General features: G+C 39.8%; 2 protein-coding genes across 3 annotated transcripts in view; one reads left to right on the top strand and one right to left on the bottom strand.

Annotated features, from left to right (window-relative positions):
- Window positions 1-5,636: 5,636 nt before the first annotated feature.
- her3 (hairy-related 3) lies at window positions 5,637-6,970 on the top strand. Its single transcript, XM_015967442.3, has 4 exons — window positions 5,637-5,740; window positions 5,815-5,910; window positions 5,986-6,067; window positions 6,153-6,970. The coding sequence occupies exons 1-4, from the start codon at window positions 5,687-5,689 to the stop codon at window positions 6,575-6,577; spliced, it is 657 nt and encodes a 218-aa protein (XP_015822928.2). The 5' UTR covers window positions 5,637-5,686; the 3' UTR covers window positions 6,578-6,970.
- Window positions 6,971-9,868: 2,898 nt separating this feature from the next.
- Window positions 9,869-19,328, bottom strand: part of LOC107390696 (probable G-protein coupled receptor 153) — a 43,943-nt gene continuing 34,483 nt past the window's right edge. For both annotated transcript variants that reach the window (XM_015967538.3, XM_070545162.1), the window contains exons 5-6: window positions 15,771-15,955; window positions 9,869-14,036 (exon numbers count right to left, since the gene is read on the bottom strand). In XM_015967538.3, the coding sequence (XP_015823024.1) occupies window positions 13,209-14,036; window positions 15,771-15,955 (1,013 nt within the window). In that variant the 3' untranslated portion in view covers window positions 9,869-13,208. The remainder of the gene's footprint in view (window positions 14,037-15,770; window positions 15,956-19,328) is intronic.

A 19,328-nucleotide genomic window follows, 5' to 3' on the forward strand; every position in this document is an offset into this window, starting at 1 on the left:
CAAATATACAGCAACCCAGGATGACACATGGCAGGAGATGATGTAAAGTAAAATCTTTTATTCTTGAAGGATGAACAAAATAAATCCAAAAGGCAGCGAGCCTAAAGTCCAAAACAGGAGAAACAAAGCTCACCAAGAGCACAAACAAACTCTGACAGAATACAAACAATGGACCGACACAAGACAAAGACAAGACCGGGCTTAAATAGACTGGGAGGAACAATTAGGGGAAACAGGAAGCAGGTGTGTGGAGTGAGGGCTGGAGAGAAGACATGTGACAACAATTATCTAAATGGGGAAGCAGAACCAAAGGAGGGCAGATAAACACAAAACTGAACTAAAAGACTGAGGGAAGGACTCACATACACACAATCACACCCAAATACACTCAAACACACACATACACTCACTCACACACACACACACTGAGTTGGGGAATGGACACGCACACACCCACACAGACACAGAGCTGGGGGGCAAAAAGGCTGGAGCTACAACTGGAGGGGATGGGGATGATCGAATGCCTACGAACAGAAAACACATAAATGAGATGCAGACAAAGGACACATGAGGGCGCTATGAGACTTAAAAGGGAATCTAGAGAGGGATGGAGGAGACCAGGAGGCACTTGAATGAAGGGGCAGACGCAGACCATGACAACAATTACCTGATTATCCTTTTTTTTTTTTGTTCCTGAACATTAATTCTTGTTCAGAAGGTTTTCTTATTGCATTTTCAGAATGTTTGCCTTTGTTTTTGCATTATGGTTGGGGAAGATATAATGTAGCAATGATTTTTTGAATTTGTTTGGTGATTCAGTTGTGTTTTTGTGTTCTTCTAATTATTTATGTGCTTATAAATGACTATGGTAGGATTAGCAAATTTCATTTTTAGATTACACAACCAAAAAGGACTGTAAATTCAGAATGTCTAAACACCAACAAAGTAGAAAGATTAAAATGCATTTTTTCTTGTTTGACAGTTGATTTACATAAATACAAGATGTGTAACATGTCTCTTTTAAGAAGAATATAGCCTCTTGGGATCAACCATTTTGTTATTTAAGGGGGTCCTCTACAAAGTAGAACAAAACCACAGCAGAGCAATTCTAACAAGAGAAACACAAGATAGCAGAACAATACCCCCCCCCCCCCCCTTCATAAAACCTATAGTAGTTTACAAAAAGTGTAAACAACTTCCCACCAAGTTTATCAAGTAGTTGAACTTTAGTAATTACATTATTTTAGGCAGCTGTAAATGACCTCATGATGCTTCAAAAGGAATGATGCAATTCAACTAAACTTGAATGTTCTCATGGTGCGTGAAAAGTCTAAATCTGAAATCAAGAGAGAAAAATCATTTCACAGTTTTGTAGTTTGTTATCTAATGTGAAACCGCACAATGGGCTAAAAGGAGAACTATTGCAGCAGAAGCTGTCAGTCAGTGCCTGTTGTTTCAGCATACTTTATTTAAATGATTGGGTCCTTAGCAGGCTTCAGTAGGACTTACTGCAGAAAAAACTTATTTAGGGCAACCTGCAGGATTATGATACTTGAGGGCCAGAGTGGTGTGGACCCCTTGGTTAAAATGTGTGGAGGATGCAGGGTTTCGCAAAAAGCTGTATGATTAAATTATCAGACTACTTAAAATTATTATGTTAAATATTCAGATTGTCCTTTGATCAAAACAATATCTCTGCGGGTTATTCAGTTAAATCCTGGTTGGGTGATTAACAGAGATTGAAAGAAAATATGAAGAAGCATTTTTCTTTACTGAGAGCTTCATTTAATGCTGCAAACACCACGTGCCTTTTGGATCAGAGGGTCATTTATATGTATTTCTAAAACCGGCCGCTGTGCTAAGGCACGCATTTCTGTCTCTATTTGAAAAGCCAAAGCTTCCCGCGGCGACGCGCAGTTGGCTGGTGCGCCCCCACGACGCGGAGCGGAAAGGGCCCTGCCGCAGGGGGTCCGGGCTGCTTCTACAGACCAAATTGTCATTTTGTTGTGGCTTTTCAGCTTCCAGGCACGAGGGAAAATGGGAGGATGGACCGTGAAACTAGGAACGAATTGGTGAGAAGGTGCACTTAGCATGGCATATGGCACTGTGTGGGAGCGGAACGCTGACACCAACAAATTGACAATTTCATAGCAATTTCAGAGTTGTTTTCGCCGCACACGATGGCGCGAACCCCACCTGAGAGCTGGATGAATCTACTGAGATGATTTAAAGTCATAAAATGATTTTGAATATAAAATAATCGTCTAGCATGTTGAAGATTGTCAGCCTTTACGTCCTATAAGTTTACAAATAAAAACAATATTTTGTGATTGGCACATGGAGCAGATAGGGTTTTTATTTGAGAAAATACAGAGCGAGGAGTATCAGGAACGCCCCGCGGCTTTTCACTTGTAGCTTTCAATTTTCCACTTTGTCAGATGAAGGAGAAACCATGAGAAAAGCCAAAAACGAAAACAAAGCTGGTGCCATATGGATCAAATAGTCTAAATTCCATTGAAGGTCTAATTATCAATTTAAAAAAACGGAATGTTATAATAATCTAAGTAAATCAAGATGAATTTCTAATCTCAAACCTAAAGTTGCTCATATGCCTGTTGTGCAAGTTTAGAGTCAGTGTTTGTGTTCCCCCCCTTCAGATCGTCCTCAAGTCCCTCCAAATAAATGGCAGATGTTTAACAATTCAAGGCGCATCAATGCCCGTGCGCTTTTTAGTCTTGAACAATAGCGCGCCCCTTTTGTCAGGCGCCTGTGTCTTTGAGTTCAGAGCCCAACAAAAGGGCTCCATCCTCCAGCGAGTTATAAAGTTACTTTCCAGTCAGTTCATTTCGGCTCTTGAGAAAACCTTAAGCGATGTTAATGTGCGCCTCTGGTCTATTCATGCGCTAACCCCGGCGCACACAGGCAAACAGCGCTTATTGTGTACCCACACCAAAGTAAGAAGTCTTTAAATAACCCCAGAAGCAGTCTATAGAAATTCATGATGCCATTTCTGTTTGATCTTCTGGTCACAGCTTCGTCAGCGCGTCCGTCGCGTGCATGGCTTTTCATGAAATTGTGTCAATATTTCTATTTTTCCCCCTCTCCTCCAAACACCTGTTGATCTACCTGCTCCTCTTCATGCTCGGGGCTTGTTGCGCACAATGAGGGTTTTGGTCACACCAGCGCAACCTCGAGTTCAGCTGAATAGAAGGCGGTGCGTCAATTTGCTCCGCTCTCGATGTGCCAAATTATAGTTTGCATCAGTATAGTGCGCAGATACAGACAAAAGACTTTGTAGCAAATTTCAGGGATATCTACAGAATGTTTATATTTTTGTTTTATTCACAATATGAAGAACCTCAAAACAAACGTGCTTTATTTAGTGAATCAGCGTCAATCTACATTTTATGTTAACTGTCTAACCCATTGGCTTGCAAATGCATCCATTTTCCTTTTAGAAGGAAAACAGTTTATTGCAGTAATTGCATAATTGCCTCTCTAATTGTTGTAAACAAGTTCTTCAATGGTCCAATTATTACAGCAACATTGTCGGGGCTCCTCCGGTGGGAGTCCATGACAAAAGGTCCGATCTGGTTAATGAATTACCTGCAGCTGAAGAGTAAAAGTGGAGAAAAAGGCCTTTTCCCTTTTATAAACATATGAAACAGCGCTGGCGTTAGCGCCTCTATTTGACGCGCACATTTCTCGCTGCGCCTTTCTTCTGGACAGATGATGGCACAACAGCTTCTGACAGACCCGAGGTGATGTCCTTTGCAGCAGAGCACGCGTTAGCAACCCCGCACTCTGCTCTTGGTTCTTTTGATCCGACGCAAAGAGAAGGGCCAACACTAATTAAAATTATGGCGCGTAATCAGCGGTGAAATCTCTCCTCGGGTGGCGTGGGGTAACAAGACAGGGGACTGAAATCAGCCCGCCACGGTCCCCTGATGAAAACCAGGCGTGAAAAAAGCGAGATAATCTGGTGCACAGATAGGACAAAAGACACCAGAGAGACCAGTTACACAATTTCATACCGATTAAAACCTGATAGTCCGGTTAGGTCACAAACATTTTACGCAATTAATGTTTCCTGACATGCTTGACAGGAAACAGCCAGACTTATTTTATGTTAAAACATTAAAATTATTCAGATTTTTATACATGTAATAAAATAAAGGGCATAGTTTGATACGATTTCCAGGGTAAAGTTAAATTATTAATGGTATAACAGTCTTTATGAGCAGGGAACCAGCAGGGAGACAGCGCAAAGGATCAATGGCACTGCTATAAACCGAGCTCCTTTCATGCGCCCTCTCTTCTGGAGGGTCACAGGTTTTTTTTCACACCTTTTGTGACACAGGAAGAAAACTCTGGTAGCTAAAGCAACTTTATGCGCACATGCCACCCCAAACACCAGTAAGCTCATTGAAGCACTAAAATCCATCAGCAGAAAGTTATTCGCCTTTGAAACAAAACTCGGGCTAGTTTTAGTGTTTTGGGAATGTCAGATGCGCAGAGGGCTGAAGTGAGCCTGAAGTCAGCGCATTGTTTCAGCTGGTTCGGCTTTCCCAAGACTTAACTCTTTTCATGGAGCAGTGTGGAAAATCGGGAGGCGAGGGCCGAAGAACAAGGGGGCGGCCCGCGATTCTCCTCGGTGCCTCACTGAGCCTGGCAGGAAAACAAAAAGTAATGACGCACAAAAGCCAAAAGAATCACCCTTAAAAGTAAAATCATCCTTTAAGGGATTAAAACTTTGCTTTTTTCCATCTTACATCGTTAAGAATTTAAGTATCTATCCAGTTTATTAAAATATTTCACAAAAAATCATTTAGTTTTGTTGATTGGAGGATATGAATGCAGAAGTTTTACTGCAAGCAGCAGAAAATCGAAAATTTGTGGACATGAGGGGAATTATCACGGTGCTTCCTCCAACCAGGTGGCGTGAAACTTAGATATAAAAGACTGAACATAGAAGTCAGCAGGGCCTTTTTCTGTACAAGAAGCAGAACCATTATTATCATCTTCGTAATTTTAACGCTTCTCTTTGGTTTCTGCGCCCCACACGTCGATCGTAGAGTAAATATGTCCAGAAGTGGTCTGGAAATTAAATTGGCTGTAATTTTGATATTTTATGGGCCAAAATTTAAGATCTATATTGACTACATGTAATAACTTCTTTTTCTTGTTGTTGTTGTTTTTGTTGTTATTGTTGTTGTTAGCCTCAAGGGCAACATGCCGATAATCACTTAAGTCGCTTTGGACAAAAGTGTCTGCTAAATGCATAAACATAAACAACAATAATAACAACATGGCGTTTTATTTACAGACTTAAAATAAGACACTCACATACAATAAAAACGACTAAATTTGTGACTTTAAACTATTGGGCTCGTTTCACTTACAGCTTGAGTTCAAATTAAATGAATAAACAAATGCACGTAAACTGGTTTAAGGGATTATTTAAAACGCGCGTTTTAAAAAAACTCACCATCTTGGTTGAGTCTGCGTCTTTTGGCTGCTAAATGACGCGCGTGATGCTCACTTGAGCGCAAGAGACAGGCGGTTCTGTTTGCATTGAGATGTTAAGTAGGTGTCTCTATATAAAACTACTGTGGATCGACTCCCTCACTGTGGGCTCGGAGAAGAAAACAGATTAACTTCAAGGAAAACGACTAGGAATAACATAATGGTGGCGACTACAGAGTGCCCAGAAAAGGCCAAACAAGCTACTGGAAACAAGGTTTGTGTGAGTTTTAACAGCACTCAGAGAAAGAGAATGAGAACATATTTAATAAAAATGTTATTTTGTTCCAGGTTTCTAAACCACTGATGGAGAAGAAGCGGAGAGCTCGCATAAACCAGTGTTTAGACGAGTTAAAATCTCTCCTGGAGACTTTCTACAGCAGCAGCGTGAGTGCGCAGGAGAAAAAACAATCAGGCTGTTCATTTAAAAATAAAGATTATTAATTATGTTTGTTTATTCAGATTCGAAAGCGCAAACTGGAGAAGGCAGACATCTTGGAGCTCACTGTAAAGCATTTGAAGAACCTTCAAAAGACACAGAGTTGTGAGTCAGATTTTTCCAACAATGTGGTTTTGGTCAACGTTTCCTGATCAAATCGTTTATGTTTTTCACACTCGTCTCCTCTCAGGTGTTGCTGCTGCCTCTGAGTTCCCTGATTACCAGCTCGGCTTCCGTTGCTGCCTGACAAACGTCTACAAGTACCTGTTGATGGCTGAAAACCTGAGCGGGAGTGACCGCTGGATGCTGTCGCAACTCTCCAACAAGCTGCGCCTCTCTAGGACAGCCTCCAGCACCATGGACAGCGCCCCGGCCCAAAGTGAGCCACATGAGACGAGGACACTTAACGCACCCGAGGAGGAGGAAACAGCCAAACCCAATGAAGCTCACACACTCCATAATACACACATTTCTCCTTTTCTGTCAAGAGAAGACGACAGACATTCGTCCTGCAGCAAACAGGAGCAGAAAAAGTCTGAAACTCACAGAAGCTTCGATCGTGTGGGTAATAGGGCTGATGTAAACACGGAGCTCGGTGTGTGGCGACCTTGGTAGAGCTGACAGAAGACTTAGTCATATACTATTGCACTATAGATTCTTACTTTTGTATGATGTTATGTTTGCATTATTTTAAAAATAAAGTTTACCAATGAGTTGTTGCCTTGTTTCTCTTTATCAGGAGCTTTGGATAGTTTGGAGGATTGCTGTTCCATTAGACAAAAGTATATATATATTTGTTTTTCTTTTCTTTTTCCCCCTTTCTTTCTAATAAAATCCAACTTTTCATGCATCATACAGTTCAGTGTCCATGTTTTCTATAAAGTTTAATTTAAAAAAACAAGCAGGAATCGCATTATCAGTATCAACAACACATTGTGTTGGTATCAAACAACTGATAGCTGGCCACAGCGCGCTGTTTAATGCGTCAGATTCTAATTATGGTTTATGACTCAGCCCTGAAAAGCTTCTCTTACGCAGCTTTTGCAGGAAGTCATAAAGTGTCTCTCATTCTCGAGGCGCAGCTTAAGGATGGCACCTTGCCGTGAGGAGAATGGCTGAAACGCCCACGGCTTTTTCAAACACTAAAAGGTCACACTGCCACTCAAACTGTTTCTGCGCAAGATGGATGGAAATCTATTCTAAAGTATGATCTGTCCAGGTATTTCAAGCCAGAAATGTTAGCTAAATCAAATTTTTACTCTGGCTGTGTTCTTAATGCTCCCGCCAACAGAGTCAAAGCTGCTCTTTTATACTGCAGCAAGGGAAGCATTTCAATAAAATAAAAGAAGTGTCACTAAATGCTCTCACAAGGTGTTCTGAGAAGTTGTCAGAACTCTTCTGCACATTGTTTCAGTTAATAGCGACGCACACAAGAGCTGAGAAGCAACGAGAGGCAAAGAAATAATCTTTCATTTGAATTAGAACAAGCTCAGCCAGGCGCAGTTATTGGCGCAGACGCAGATGAAGTGCGCTGCAGACGGGCATAGTGCTCATAAATGTGACCTTGTTAGCCAGGTTTAACATGGAGGGTGATCATTTGACAATTTCACGTTCAAGCTGTTTTTTTTAAATCAACAGGCAGCATGCTGCACTTAACACACACACACACACACACACACACACACACACACACACACACACACACACACACACACACACACACACACACACACACAGAGCATGGCACTAAACAGTAAACAGTTTTTTAGACTTTTCAAAAAATATTCCCCTTTTTGGAAAATATAAAGACTGATGAGATTGGTGTGGACCTTTTTAGAAAGAGCTGTGTCCTGTAGAAAGACTAACTGAATTCCAGAAAAAACAACAACAACCACATGGTGGTTGTAGTAATATTGGGGCTGCTTTACTGCATCATGGCCTAGACTACTTGTTGAATCTGATTGAACCGTGAATTCTGCTCTCTCTATATAAAAATCCTAAAGGAGACTGGTCTTTTTGCTTTTAAAGAGGGCAGATTAGGAGTTTCGTTCATAAATTATAATAATTCAGTGGTTGATACAAAACATGTTTATGAAATTTTTTTACAACAAATCCCTCTCACATTAAGCAATTTCAGCAGTTTTATTCTGGACATTTTAAGTACCTTCCAGAATGAGTCATTTTGGGGCTCTGTCACGTTGAGAACCAAACCTGGATGTGGCTACGCCCACCCCTCCCTCCCACAGGCTGCTGAGAAGCTCAGATATCTGGGAGGGGTTAAGGGTAGAGGCACTTCTCTTCCTGTAGCAGCTCTTTCTTGCACATGAAAGGTGGTTTTATACTAATTTCCCAGTTTGTGACATCACAAATGAGGAGTTTTTGAAACGGCTTGTTTCTAAACCAACAGAAGAACAGGGTTTTTCTTTACACATTTGTAGTGATTATGGATGCAGCAGAGACCCACATGGCAACCCAAAATGATACAAAAGTAAGTTTTGCATCAGTCTTAGAGATGCACCCTTCTTACAACTGAACATTAATCACATAATCCTGGATTATTTAAATAAAGCAACACTACCAGTAGCCTAGAAACCTAGACAGGTCGTAGCAGATGCAAAATGATTTTGCTTTGCAGGTTGGTCTAGCTATGCCCCATTAGAAGCCAGCAGGCCCAATTCAATCCAATTCAATTTTATTTATAAAGCGCCAAATCACGACAAGAGTCGTCTCAAGGCACTTCACATAATAAACATTCCAATCCAGGTCAGTTCATTAAGCCAATCAGAAATAATGTTTCCTATATAAGAAACCCAGCAAATTGCATCAAGTCACTGACTAGTGTCAGTGACTATGCAGCAATCCTCATATTAAGCAATCATAAAGCGACAGTGGAGAGGAAAACTCCCTTTTAACAGGAAGAAACCTCCAGAGAATCCTGGCTCAGTATAAGCAGCCATCCTCCACGACTCACTGGGGATCGAGAAGACAGAGCAGACACACACACACACACACACACACACACACACACACACACACACACACACACACACACACACACACACACACACACACACACACACACACACACAACAAGCAATGTGTCTATTGTTCCATTGTGATTTCTTAGTAAATATTCTACTTGGTGAGAGATAAACTTTATTGTATTTATCCTAGTGGATCTATAATTAAACGGGTAAACTATTAGTAGCACATCCAACGTCAAGGAAAGCAAAAAGTTATTTTCAGGAGAGGGAGAATGTTTAAGTGGTTAGCAGCAGTGTGCTAGACGATGGCCCCCTCCATGAGGCCACCACAGCTCAGCAGAACATCATTGTAGCTTCTTCTGGAGAGAGAAACACTTAGAGAAAAAATAAAGTTAACAGCTGAAATAGCAGGAAATAATACAGTTAAAGAGCAGATTGTAGAAGAAAGTAGTAGAGTGTGAAAAGTGGTCAGTGTAGCCTCCAGCAGACTGTCTTGTCTATCCAGTCACAGAGCTGAGTTTGGTGGGCAGGATGTTACATTGAAAATGCAAAGATGGAGACAGCTCATTTGAAACGGCTTTGAAATCAATTTTGGACTATTTAGACTTGGGCTTATTTGGAGTCAAGAGCACATAAGGTACTTAAGTTCTTTCTTTAGAAATAGGATATATTTGCGTCTTCTTTGATAGTGAATGGCGGACTGTCCCGCTGACTGACATCCATAGCGGTGAGTTTGTCACAAAGTTTGTTGTCCATTAGCATTTGGCGATAGTTTGACAGACAACTGTAGACTCCGTGCCATTTTTCTGTGTATGGGTCCACATAGGCGTGCCAGGCTAGATAACCAGGGTATCATAACCCTAGCTAAAAACTGGCTAGTCTCCAAATGAAGTGTTGCAGCTGAGAAATGTAAACACTCTCGTAAGCATTTTCTTGTGAATTTAATCAGTCGTCTTTATCACAATATCCGCCGCTCAACAAGTAAATCAGAACATTTAACATCATTCATGTTTCCGTTATTGAACATGTTACAAAATAACCTTTAATATTAAAAACACAACTAAATGAAAAAAGGGTCTTATGTCATAGCAAAGTTCAACATGTTGGTGCGATGATAAACTTTCCAAGAAAAACATATTTCAGCAAACTTGTTTCATTGCAGAGCCTAAAATTAGCAAAACGTACACAAACACATGGAAATAAAAATATAACGCCAGATGCAAGATGACTGAAAGCTTACACGCCCAACAAAGTGCAACATTATTTTATGGTAATAATAAAAGAAATGATTTTTACAAATAAGGCTGTAAAAGGGAATATCTTTTCTTCCTTTTGTTCTAAAACTTAGTTTAAAGTTTCCAGTGCAAATACATTCACATTAACAGTTACTGTCCACAAAACTTCAAACTGTCTCTTTTTTTATTTTAGTAGGTTTTACTCCTTTATCATTTACTACTTTGGTAGAAACAAGAAGTTCTTTATTTAGGTAAATTTGTACTTTTTGCTCTTAGATTTACTGCAAATTTCTTTTTATAGGAGTGATTTACAAACATATTATCCCCCAATAATCCTTTGCTACAACAAATAAGTGATGAAAAATTGAGCAACGGATCTGCTGTTTAAGGAACAATATTAATTCAAGTTCAACTTATTGCATTGTTGGTTATTTTTTAAAACACAGAAAAGTTTTTTCTTTACCTTACTGCTGACGTTTCGTTCGCGGCTGCAAACTTCCTCAGAGCTGACGCTGATGGTGGCTTCACTTCCTACTCCGCTTATCCGCGGGCAGCAGAGGACGTTGTCTCCCTCTGCTGCCCGCTCTCCCCTCTCTGATGATGCAGTCCAATGCTCGATCCAATGTGTAGACCCCATCGTCTCTGTTCATGGTCCCACATCCACGTCTCCTTATCTCTATGGCTTCCTTTATCCATCTTTTGTATTTCTGTGGTTCGGTGTTTATGATCCTTGTGTCGTCCCAGTCCATTACATGGTTTTCTCTTGTGCAGTGATCTGTTACGGCTGATTTCTTTATTGTGCTTTCTGCTTCTTGTCTTGCTGCTCTTGTGTGTCTTCGACTTGTTCCTTTCTTGCATCCATTTCTATGTTCTATTGTTCGTGTGTTGAGTTGGCGTCCGGTTTCTCCTACGTATGTTTTATTGCAGAGTTTGAATGGAATTCCTAAACAAGTCGAAGACACACAAGAGCAGCAAGACAAGAAGCAGAAAGCGCAATAAAGAAATCAGCTGTAACAGATCACTGCACAAGAGAAAACCACGTAATGGACTGGGACGACACAAGGATCATAAACACCGAACCACAGAAATACAAAAGATGGATAAAGGAAGCCATAGAGATAAGGAGACGTGGATGTGGGACCATGAACAGAGACGATGGGGTCTACACATTGGATCGTGCATGGGACTGCATTAACGGAGAGAGGAGAGCGGGCAGCAGAGGGCGACACCATCTTCTGCTGCCCGTGGATAAATGGAGTAGGAAGTGACGCCACCATCAGCGTCAGCTCTGAGGATGTTCGCAGCCGCGAATGAAACTGTCAGCAGCAAGGTAAAAAAGAAACCTTTTCTGTGTTTTAAAAAGAACCAACAATGCAGTTGGAAAAGCAACACAGTAAGAACATACCAAAGAAGTTCAACTTATAGTTTCTAATTTGTGCTTTCCTTTTTATCCACCAGAATTGAAAGGTGCATTAAGTAATAATGACACAATGAGGTCAAATCTGGGTACTGCAGTCCATTTATCAAAACAAACAAGTCCGCCATCAGCAACGGTTGCCAGTTAGGGATCAGCTCAAGAAGATTCTAGATGACGAGCGAAGGCGAGTCATACACAGTAAGTTAAGCAGATAAATACATTTCATTGTAATATTGAGTTGCTTGTAAAAGTAGCTTAAATTTTTTAGAGTCAACCATTTTTTTTCTAATTCACTGTTAGCATTATTAGCTCAAAGTTAGCCTCTAGCCATCTTTATCTCATATTAGACTAAAACTTGTTTTGCTTCTCGGTCGCTCCTTTTAACTGATTTTCATTCTGGTGTTCTTTACCGGCTGGTGTCGAATTACAAATGCCCGCAAAGACTTGGCAACCTTGCAAGCTCAAATATGATTGGCTAAGCAAAGTCCCTTTTTAGTCATTTTAAAAGGATAAAAACTGGCAACCCCCAGCCAACTGAGAAGGAAATCTGTTTTTAATGATTGAGTCATTAAACTGTTTTGTGATTTTTATTTTTTCATTGTTCTTACTTATTGCACCTTTAAGTGACGCTACATATGAAACATTTTGAAGGCTACAATATTTCATACAAAGTTGAGAATCTTCCATTTTAAGTGTCTGCAACGAATATCCAAGTGATGCACTCCGCCTGGTTACTGAAACAAATGAAAGGTGAGTAAAGCGAATGAGGGTTAAGCACCATTTGCATATTTGTTGAATGAGCTGTGCCTGATAATCACCAAATAGATAGTTTGGAGGAAGTTTAAATAAAAAATGCACACTAAAAATGTAAATCCAACAACCTTCATATATACAAAACACCTCCATCATATATGTTTTAAAAAAATTACCTCACATTATCATGAAAAATTACGGGTCGTCACCTTTATATTTCAATTTTTCACACAGAAACTTACTGGGAATTTAATAGTTCAGGATTAACACTCATTTCACTTCCAAATACGGTGCTTAAAACAGCTTTTCATGACTCGTGTAGATGAAAAAGTCATATTTTATGATTGCAAAAAATAATAATAAAATGTGTCTAATCTGTCAAGCTCAAGGGAGAAGCACAGTATCCAGGAAAGCTCATAACACACGGTCAACACAGGTCAAATAAAGCACTAATTAAGTTAAACTTTTAAGTGCATACTAAATAATAACCAAAACAAATCAGCCTGATTCATGTGTCACCAAAATGTTTGAATCTTTTCAAAGGAAACAAACATAGAAAACAAGATTTGGGAATGTTTACGTGGTTTTAAGAGTTCAGTGGGTATTTTGTGAAATCAATGCTGAATGGGATGAACTAAAATCATCTCCATCCTGATCATTTTTATCAAAGCTTGTTCAAGAAATAGGTCCAAAGCTTTCAGAATCTTTGTGATATGTAGTCAGACGAAAACGTGGCATTAACTAAATCCGGATGGATTCCAGCATGTCGCCTTCCTGGAACTGCTGAAATAATCAAAGTTTTTTATCACGACGTTAAATGTAATTATGATGAAAGTGCTTCTGATGCTGATTTGTCTTCAGGTGTTGGATCCTACAGAGTCAGAGTGGAAGGTGATGTACCCCGAGGACGATGCTGAAGGTGAGCTTACAAAACTGTTTGTGCTGCCTTTGCTCTCAGCCTTGCTGAGATGCTTTTGGTGCCCCCAGTCAGCCCCCCCACCAGTCCTGGACCTACTGCCAGAACGTTCTGGGTTCTGCTGGCTGCGCCCAGGTGAGCCCGCTTCATCCCTCCTTTTCCCTTCTCGCGGGCATTCCCTGCAGCCTTTCCCCGAGCCACAAGTCCCGAGGCTCGTCTTTCCTGGAGGTTTAGGTGAACACTCAGGCGAGCTGCTTCTGCTGCTGCTCCTTTTGAGTTCGGAGGGTCGCCTGAGCGCTTGAGGCTCGCGCTCAAAGTCTGTGAGCGGAAAGTGAGGAAGCATGGCGGCGTGCTGTTCGTACACGTTAGGGGTAAGGCTGAGGGCAATGGCGGACGAACGCCGCGGGCTCTTCCTGGGGCTCGGCACCGGTGTCTCATCTATAAAGTTGATCACCTCGTCGCGGCTGAAACACCGCAGTTCGTCATCGTAGCGCTGGCCGCCACATACCACGCGGGGCAGGTGCCTGAGTGAGGACTGCATGCTGTCCTCAGATCGCCGACGCTTGCGGTGAGGGTGATGGTGATAGTGGCTCTCCTCATGGTAGGAGACCAGGCTGCTCCTGCGCCTCTCGCGGCGCGGCAAGGTGGAGCTGTAATGGGCAGTCACTATCACGTCCTCGATGAAGCCCCATCGTTGGAGATATGAGGGGATCCGGTCGCTGGTCCACATGTCTGTTTCGTCGTGGGAGTATCTTCTTGTAGGGGGCACCTGGAGGAAAAATACAAAAGAAAAGCTTTAGATTGCAATGAGCTATGATGCTAATTTAATTAAATATAATAAATAAGTGACATGCTGAGTAACAATATAACATTTATTTATTTCCCTCCATTACCTAAAATAAGCACTACTCATATCAGGATAAATTCTAAGTACAGTTGCATACTTGTAGTAGATTTATTGTGTGACTATTTGGATTAAATTAATGAGTGCAGTGAAAAATAAAGGTGTAAAGTGTGTTTTGTTGATGTTAAAATGTCTACATGTAGCATTATTGAGCTGATTTATTTAGTTTTTATAGCGTTAAATGTTAAATTATTCCCTCAGGATACAAGATCCTGACATTATCTCTATTATCTAATTATAAAAGCTTAAGCTATTAGTTTCCTACATTTTATACTCACATTATGCTCTGACAACTACGCAAAGACTGAGGGTTTGTCAGGGTGACGTCAAGAGCTTCAAGACTGATATCAGCCTGCCCCCTGGTGGCATCTTTCAGTAAATGCAGAGAAATTAAACAGCAGACGAATACAGTAGCATTGAAGTGCTAAGTGGGAGAGCAGGACAGCAGAGAGCAGCACAAGCTTTAGAATGACTGGAAACGAAGGACACACTGAGACAGGATGGGACATGGGGAGCCAATAAAACCAGGGAGGCTTTATTCTGCAATGACACAACTAGAACAATCAGAATTGTTATAACTGAGCTGGAAGGTTTCCGCTCCGCTCAGAGTTGTGTCCTGAAACAGAATTTGTTCTTATTTATTCTAGAATGTCCCACTTTGATCGTAACACAGCTGGATTTGACTTTACTGCAAAGTGAATATGGTGACTGACACAAAGAATGATGAGAGGGTTGACTTGGAACGATGGAGTGATGGCTACTGTATACATCTCTGTTTGACTGTAATTAAGAAGACTTATATAACTCTATGCATGCATTTTAAATGCCCGTGTCCATTACCGGACACTCAAATGAGGGCATTAAGCCAATTAGAATTATGGATTTTTGCAGTAAAGCTGCATGCAACGAGGGGCTTAAAATGGTTTAATACAACGATGAGAAAGTATTTATGTAAAATGCTACTACAGCACATGTTGTATTTGCAGATTCTGCAGTCACATAATAAACAAGTCTTCTAGGCCAATTCTGTTAATTCAGTCATCTCTATTGGTTTTTAAATCTCCTTTAGTGCTAATAATCTCAGTGAATACGAATTTACAGGTTACAGAAAACAGAGCAGAATCAGTTGTGATTCTTTGAATTGTCCCAGAAGGCTGTATGGCTGCAAATACAGGCTGAAAATGAGCCGTTCACAGCTCTGCGTCTGACTGGGATGGATGCTGGATCCAGTGAAGACAGTGCTTTAGGCAGATCATGAGCAGATGTTTAAATGGCTTTCCTGAAGCCTTGAGGGATTCCTGAAACGTAGAAGGTAAGTCAGTTGTGACACTCTTACCCTCCTACACACTGATGCTTGTGGGTCCATGACTAGGACACACTACTTGATAAATGAAGCACATTTAATGTGTTGATGGGACTGCTGATGGTCATATTTACCAAACATTAGTCAGCCTGAGTGTGTTTTTCATTCATTTCATTTTAAAAGGCCAAAAATCAGTGGCAAATCAGAGAGATAGCATCACCATGCATATTAGCAATGAGGTTAAATGAATTCAACTGATAAAATAAAATAAATGAAGAAAAAATAAAATAATATACCTGCAAATACTGCATTTTATCTTCCTGTTGTTCCCTCATTGGGTACCCTTGCAGAACCCCCCTTTCTAAGGTTGAGAACTCATACTTGGCATTATGGTCTAGCGTCACGATTTCAGGCGCCGAGCTATAGTCATATGGTCTGTCATATATTAAGTCAGCATGAATTCCTCCATCTTGGCTGTTTTCTGCAAAGTGCAGAAAAGCACGAGCGTCAGAATTAAAGAGCAACGACTTCCATACACAAAACAGACAGACAGACAGACGAATATATAAGAGAAACAAGTTCAGTTGTTCTCTGATTTGTTGGCTTTTTCTAAGCTCAGGAAGTAAAAATAACCAGTAAATTGAATGTTTTCTAAAGAAGGGTGAAATGCTTGATTTCAAAATCTTCCAAAATGGTTGCAGAATGATCTCAGGGCTTGTGTTCTGAATAATAAATGTTGGAAAGGTATAAATATTTCAATGTATGCATTTAAGTGCATTGCAGGTCAATTGGAAATGAATGTAAAATGTTGATCCTGAGGAAAATGTTCGCCAGGATGGATGAAAGATGAGAGTAGCTATCTGCACAGGCAGCTCTGCATGCAAATCAGTGGCTCCAAAACTACAAGAGAACAACTCTTATACATACAGCTGTGATGGGTTAAACATGGCAAGCGCTCTGGAAACAGAAAATAAAAGCAGAGAACTGGCAGTGTTAAAAATCACACAGAATACGACCTGCCTCGTGTTGTTTTTCAGCTCCTGCTGGACAATAATATGAATCAGTTCTGAGGAAGGGTGTTGAAACAGGGAAAAGATCAAAAGGTGTGGAGGGTTAGAAACAAGGGGGAGGGGTTCAGATTGGGTTGAGTTTAAACAGTCCCAATAAAAAACAAGACAGGTGTTAATGCTGCCATCAGTTTGCAAGAAGTGTGGAGAGCATGGACCCTGTTCATGAGTCTGCTGTATAATTATCATGTGACCTAATTATAGGACCAGAATTTAAAGTGTCTGTGATTCCCTGGTGAAAAATGTTTCTATGGAAGCAGATTGGCGTCAGTACGGGCAAAAATATTGGAGCAGTACATCATAATGAGAAAGTTTTTCACTATCGTGTGATTTAAATCTTGTTTTAATGAGACTTTCTCGTAATAATAACATATAAAAGTCGATTTATGAGAGATTCTTGAAATAAAGGGTTTAATACCTCGTAATAATGAGATAGTGCTAAATGCTAACGCGCTGATATCCCGTGGAATGTTTGAATGATATGCAGAAAAAACAACGACAGAAGATAAAGAGGAAGAAGCAGTCATTTGTGACCTACACACGTTGGTCATCGATCACTTAGATCTGTTGTCTAGGCAAATTTGTGGTACTTCCACTCTCTAGCCGAGGAGCATCTTTCAAAATAAAGGTGATTTCCTGTTTCTGCTTAAACCTTTTTACATTAATAAAGTGATATGCACACAAAAGTTTGCCCCATTATTATATTAGATTTGTCCTCTTTGTGTGGGAAATCTATGGGTATTTTTGGTGCTTTGTACCTGTTATAATTACATTAAACACAACCTATTATCAGTCTGTTACCTTGGCAACAGAGTGTGTTTTCCAGAACAGCAGAGGAGAAAGCTAGCAAGTGTAATTTATTGATGTATGCACTGTTGTTGTGGCACTGCTGTTGCTGAAGTTAAACATCAAGAAGTGAAATAACTGCCTCATCTATTTGGAGTAGGACACCTCACATATAAACGCCATATTACCGTAATGACCTTTCTCGTTATTACAACATTTTAAATACGTTTTTATGAGGAACTTTCCCATTGCAACGTTTTATATGTTGTTACTAAGAGAACATTTCTCATTAAAATGAGAATAACAAGAATCTTTGTCCTTATTTCGAGATAGTGCTCCAAATGTTTTCCCTCGCATTGACAGCAATAAGCTTCCGTAGTTTTCAGCCTGCCAGAAAGAGTTATTTGTGTTTGTTATGAAAAATGTAGGCCCGTTTCTATTTTATCTAACTGTCAGATATCAACTATGCACTGCTTAATAAACACTTCTGCTTTCAAATAACTACAGTGAGAAAATAGGTGGATCAACACTTCATAAATAAGAATAAAGAAAAGAAAAAACATCAAAAAGGAAATTAAACAAAAGCAACTATGTGATCTGTTGTAGATTTGAATTCAAGAAATACAGAAATGCATGAGTTTTTTCTGACTTGAGGAAAATATGACCATCATAATGACATGAAAATGCTTTTCACCTGTGCAGCATTTATTTCACTTTCACTAAATTCTACGAAATTAACCCATTGTTTTACTTTCCTGCTATGCAATAAAATGAAAAAGCAAAATGTGCTGAAAGAAAAAATGTCCAACAATGCTTCACTTTCTTTGCCCTACAACATGCAAAGCAAAGCATTTAGACAGTCTACACACCATATACATAAATACATACAGCCTATATTTGTTTACAGATACCTCACACAGACACTTTCCCCTCAGTTTGATCTTCTGACAGCAAAGGTCACATGATAGGTCACATGATAACATTTGACCAATAATTATAGACAACTGACATCCATAAAAACTAGACCAGGAACATAAGTTGGAAGTTGAAACAGAAGAACAAAAACGCCCACTAGTGGCTGGCTGCAGTACTACCTCTAAGAGGATGTTTCCCTTGTGGTTCATGTTGTTTATTTTTCTAAAATGTTTCACTGTAATCATGTATTTATTTGTATTTTTTAACAAACTTCATACAAAATCTTAGTGACTTTTTATTTAATTTTTTTTTCATCTGATAATTTTAATTTACGCTTAAAAAGCTTTCATGATTGAGTATAGGGAAGTAGGTGGGGCTTTTCATCACCCCGCCTCTACTCTGCTGACAACACAAAACAAGATGGCAGCAGCTTTAAGCGGATTATTTTGGCTTCACTTGTAAAGAACAGCAGTAAGTCTTTTTTATGTCAGTCGTTGTTTCAGGCTGTCCTGTAACTAAAGGAAAAACTAAAATCTTCAAAGAAACTAAATTACCTAGGAACAAATCGTGGTTATATTCATAAAAACCTGTTAAAATCATCTGCAAAGTCTCACCTGTATTACTTTTCTTCAGTTGCTGAATTTATTTCGTTCCCTGATGCAATTGTTATTGTTATTAGGTATTTCGAGCAAATATTGTTGTGATTTATTTCATGTATTAACTAATAATTCAAAAATGGGAACAGATAGCTCATATCTTCATAATTAGGAACAAAACCAGACATTTTCATTTAGATCTGAAATTTAAAACCTTTTTTTTACTTTGACAAGTTTCTCTCCTTACTTCTTGCTTCCATTAATATCAAATTAAAACTCATCCATAGTCTCAAAAGTATCTTCAGAGTTATAAAGCACTTTCCTGCATCATTTCTAAGATCAAAGACAGATCATATATTATTCTCTCCTCTCAAAGTGAAGCATAATTTTTAAAACTAATGATGTGGTCGCATTTTAATCATGTCTTCAGAGAGGTTTCATTCTTCTTTTTAGGTGTTTTTGGTAACCAGACTGCAGAGCTGACAACCAA

The sequence above is a fragment of the Nothobranchius furzeri genome, chromosome 15, assembly GCF_043380555.1.
Source record: "Nothobranchius furzeri strain GRZ-AD chromosome 15, NfurGRZ-RIMD1, whole genome shotgun sequence".
NCBI lineage: Eukaryota > Metazoa > Chordata > Actinopteri > Cyprinodontiformes > Nothobranchiidae > Nothobranchius > Nothobranchius furzeri.

Bases quoted from the DNA above. Each gene is read 5' to 3' on its own strand.
- her3 (XM_015967442.3), top strand. From the start codon at position 5,687: ATGGTGGCGACTACAGAGTGCCCAGAAAAGGCCAAACAAGCTACTGGA. The intron at 5,911-5,985 runs GTGAGTGCGCAG...TTGTTTATTCAG, and splicing joins AGACTTTCTACAGCAGCAGC to ATTCGAAAGCGCAAACTGGA. The intron at 6,068-6,152 runs GTGAGTCAGATT...GTCTCCTCTCAG, and splicing joins CCTTCAAAAGACACAGAGTT to GTGTTGCTGCTGCCTCTGAG.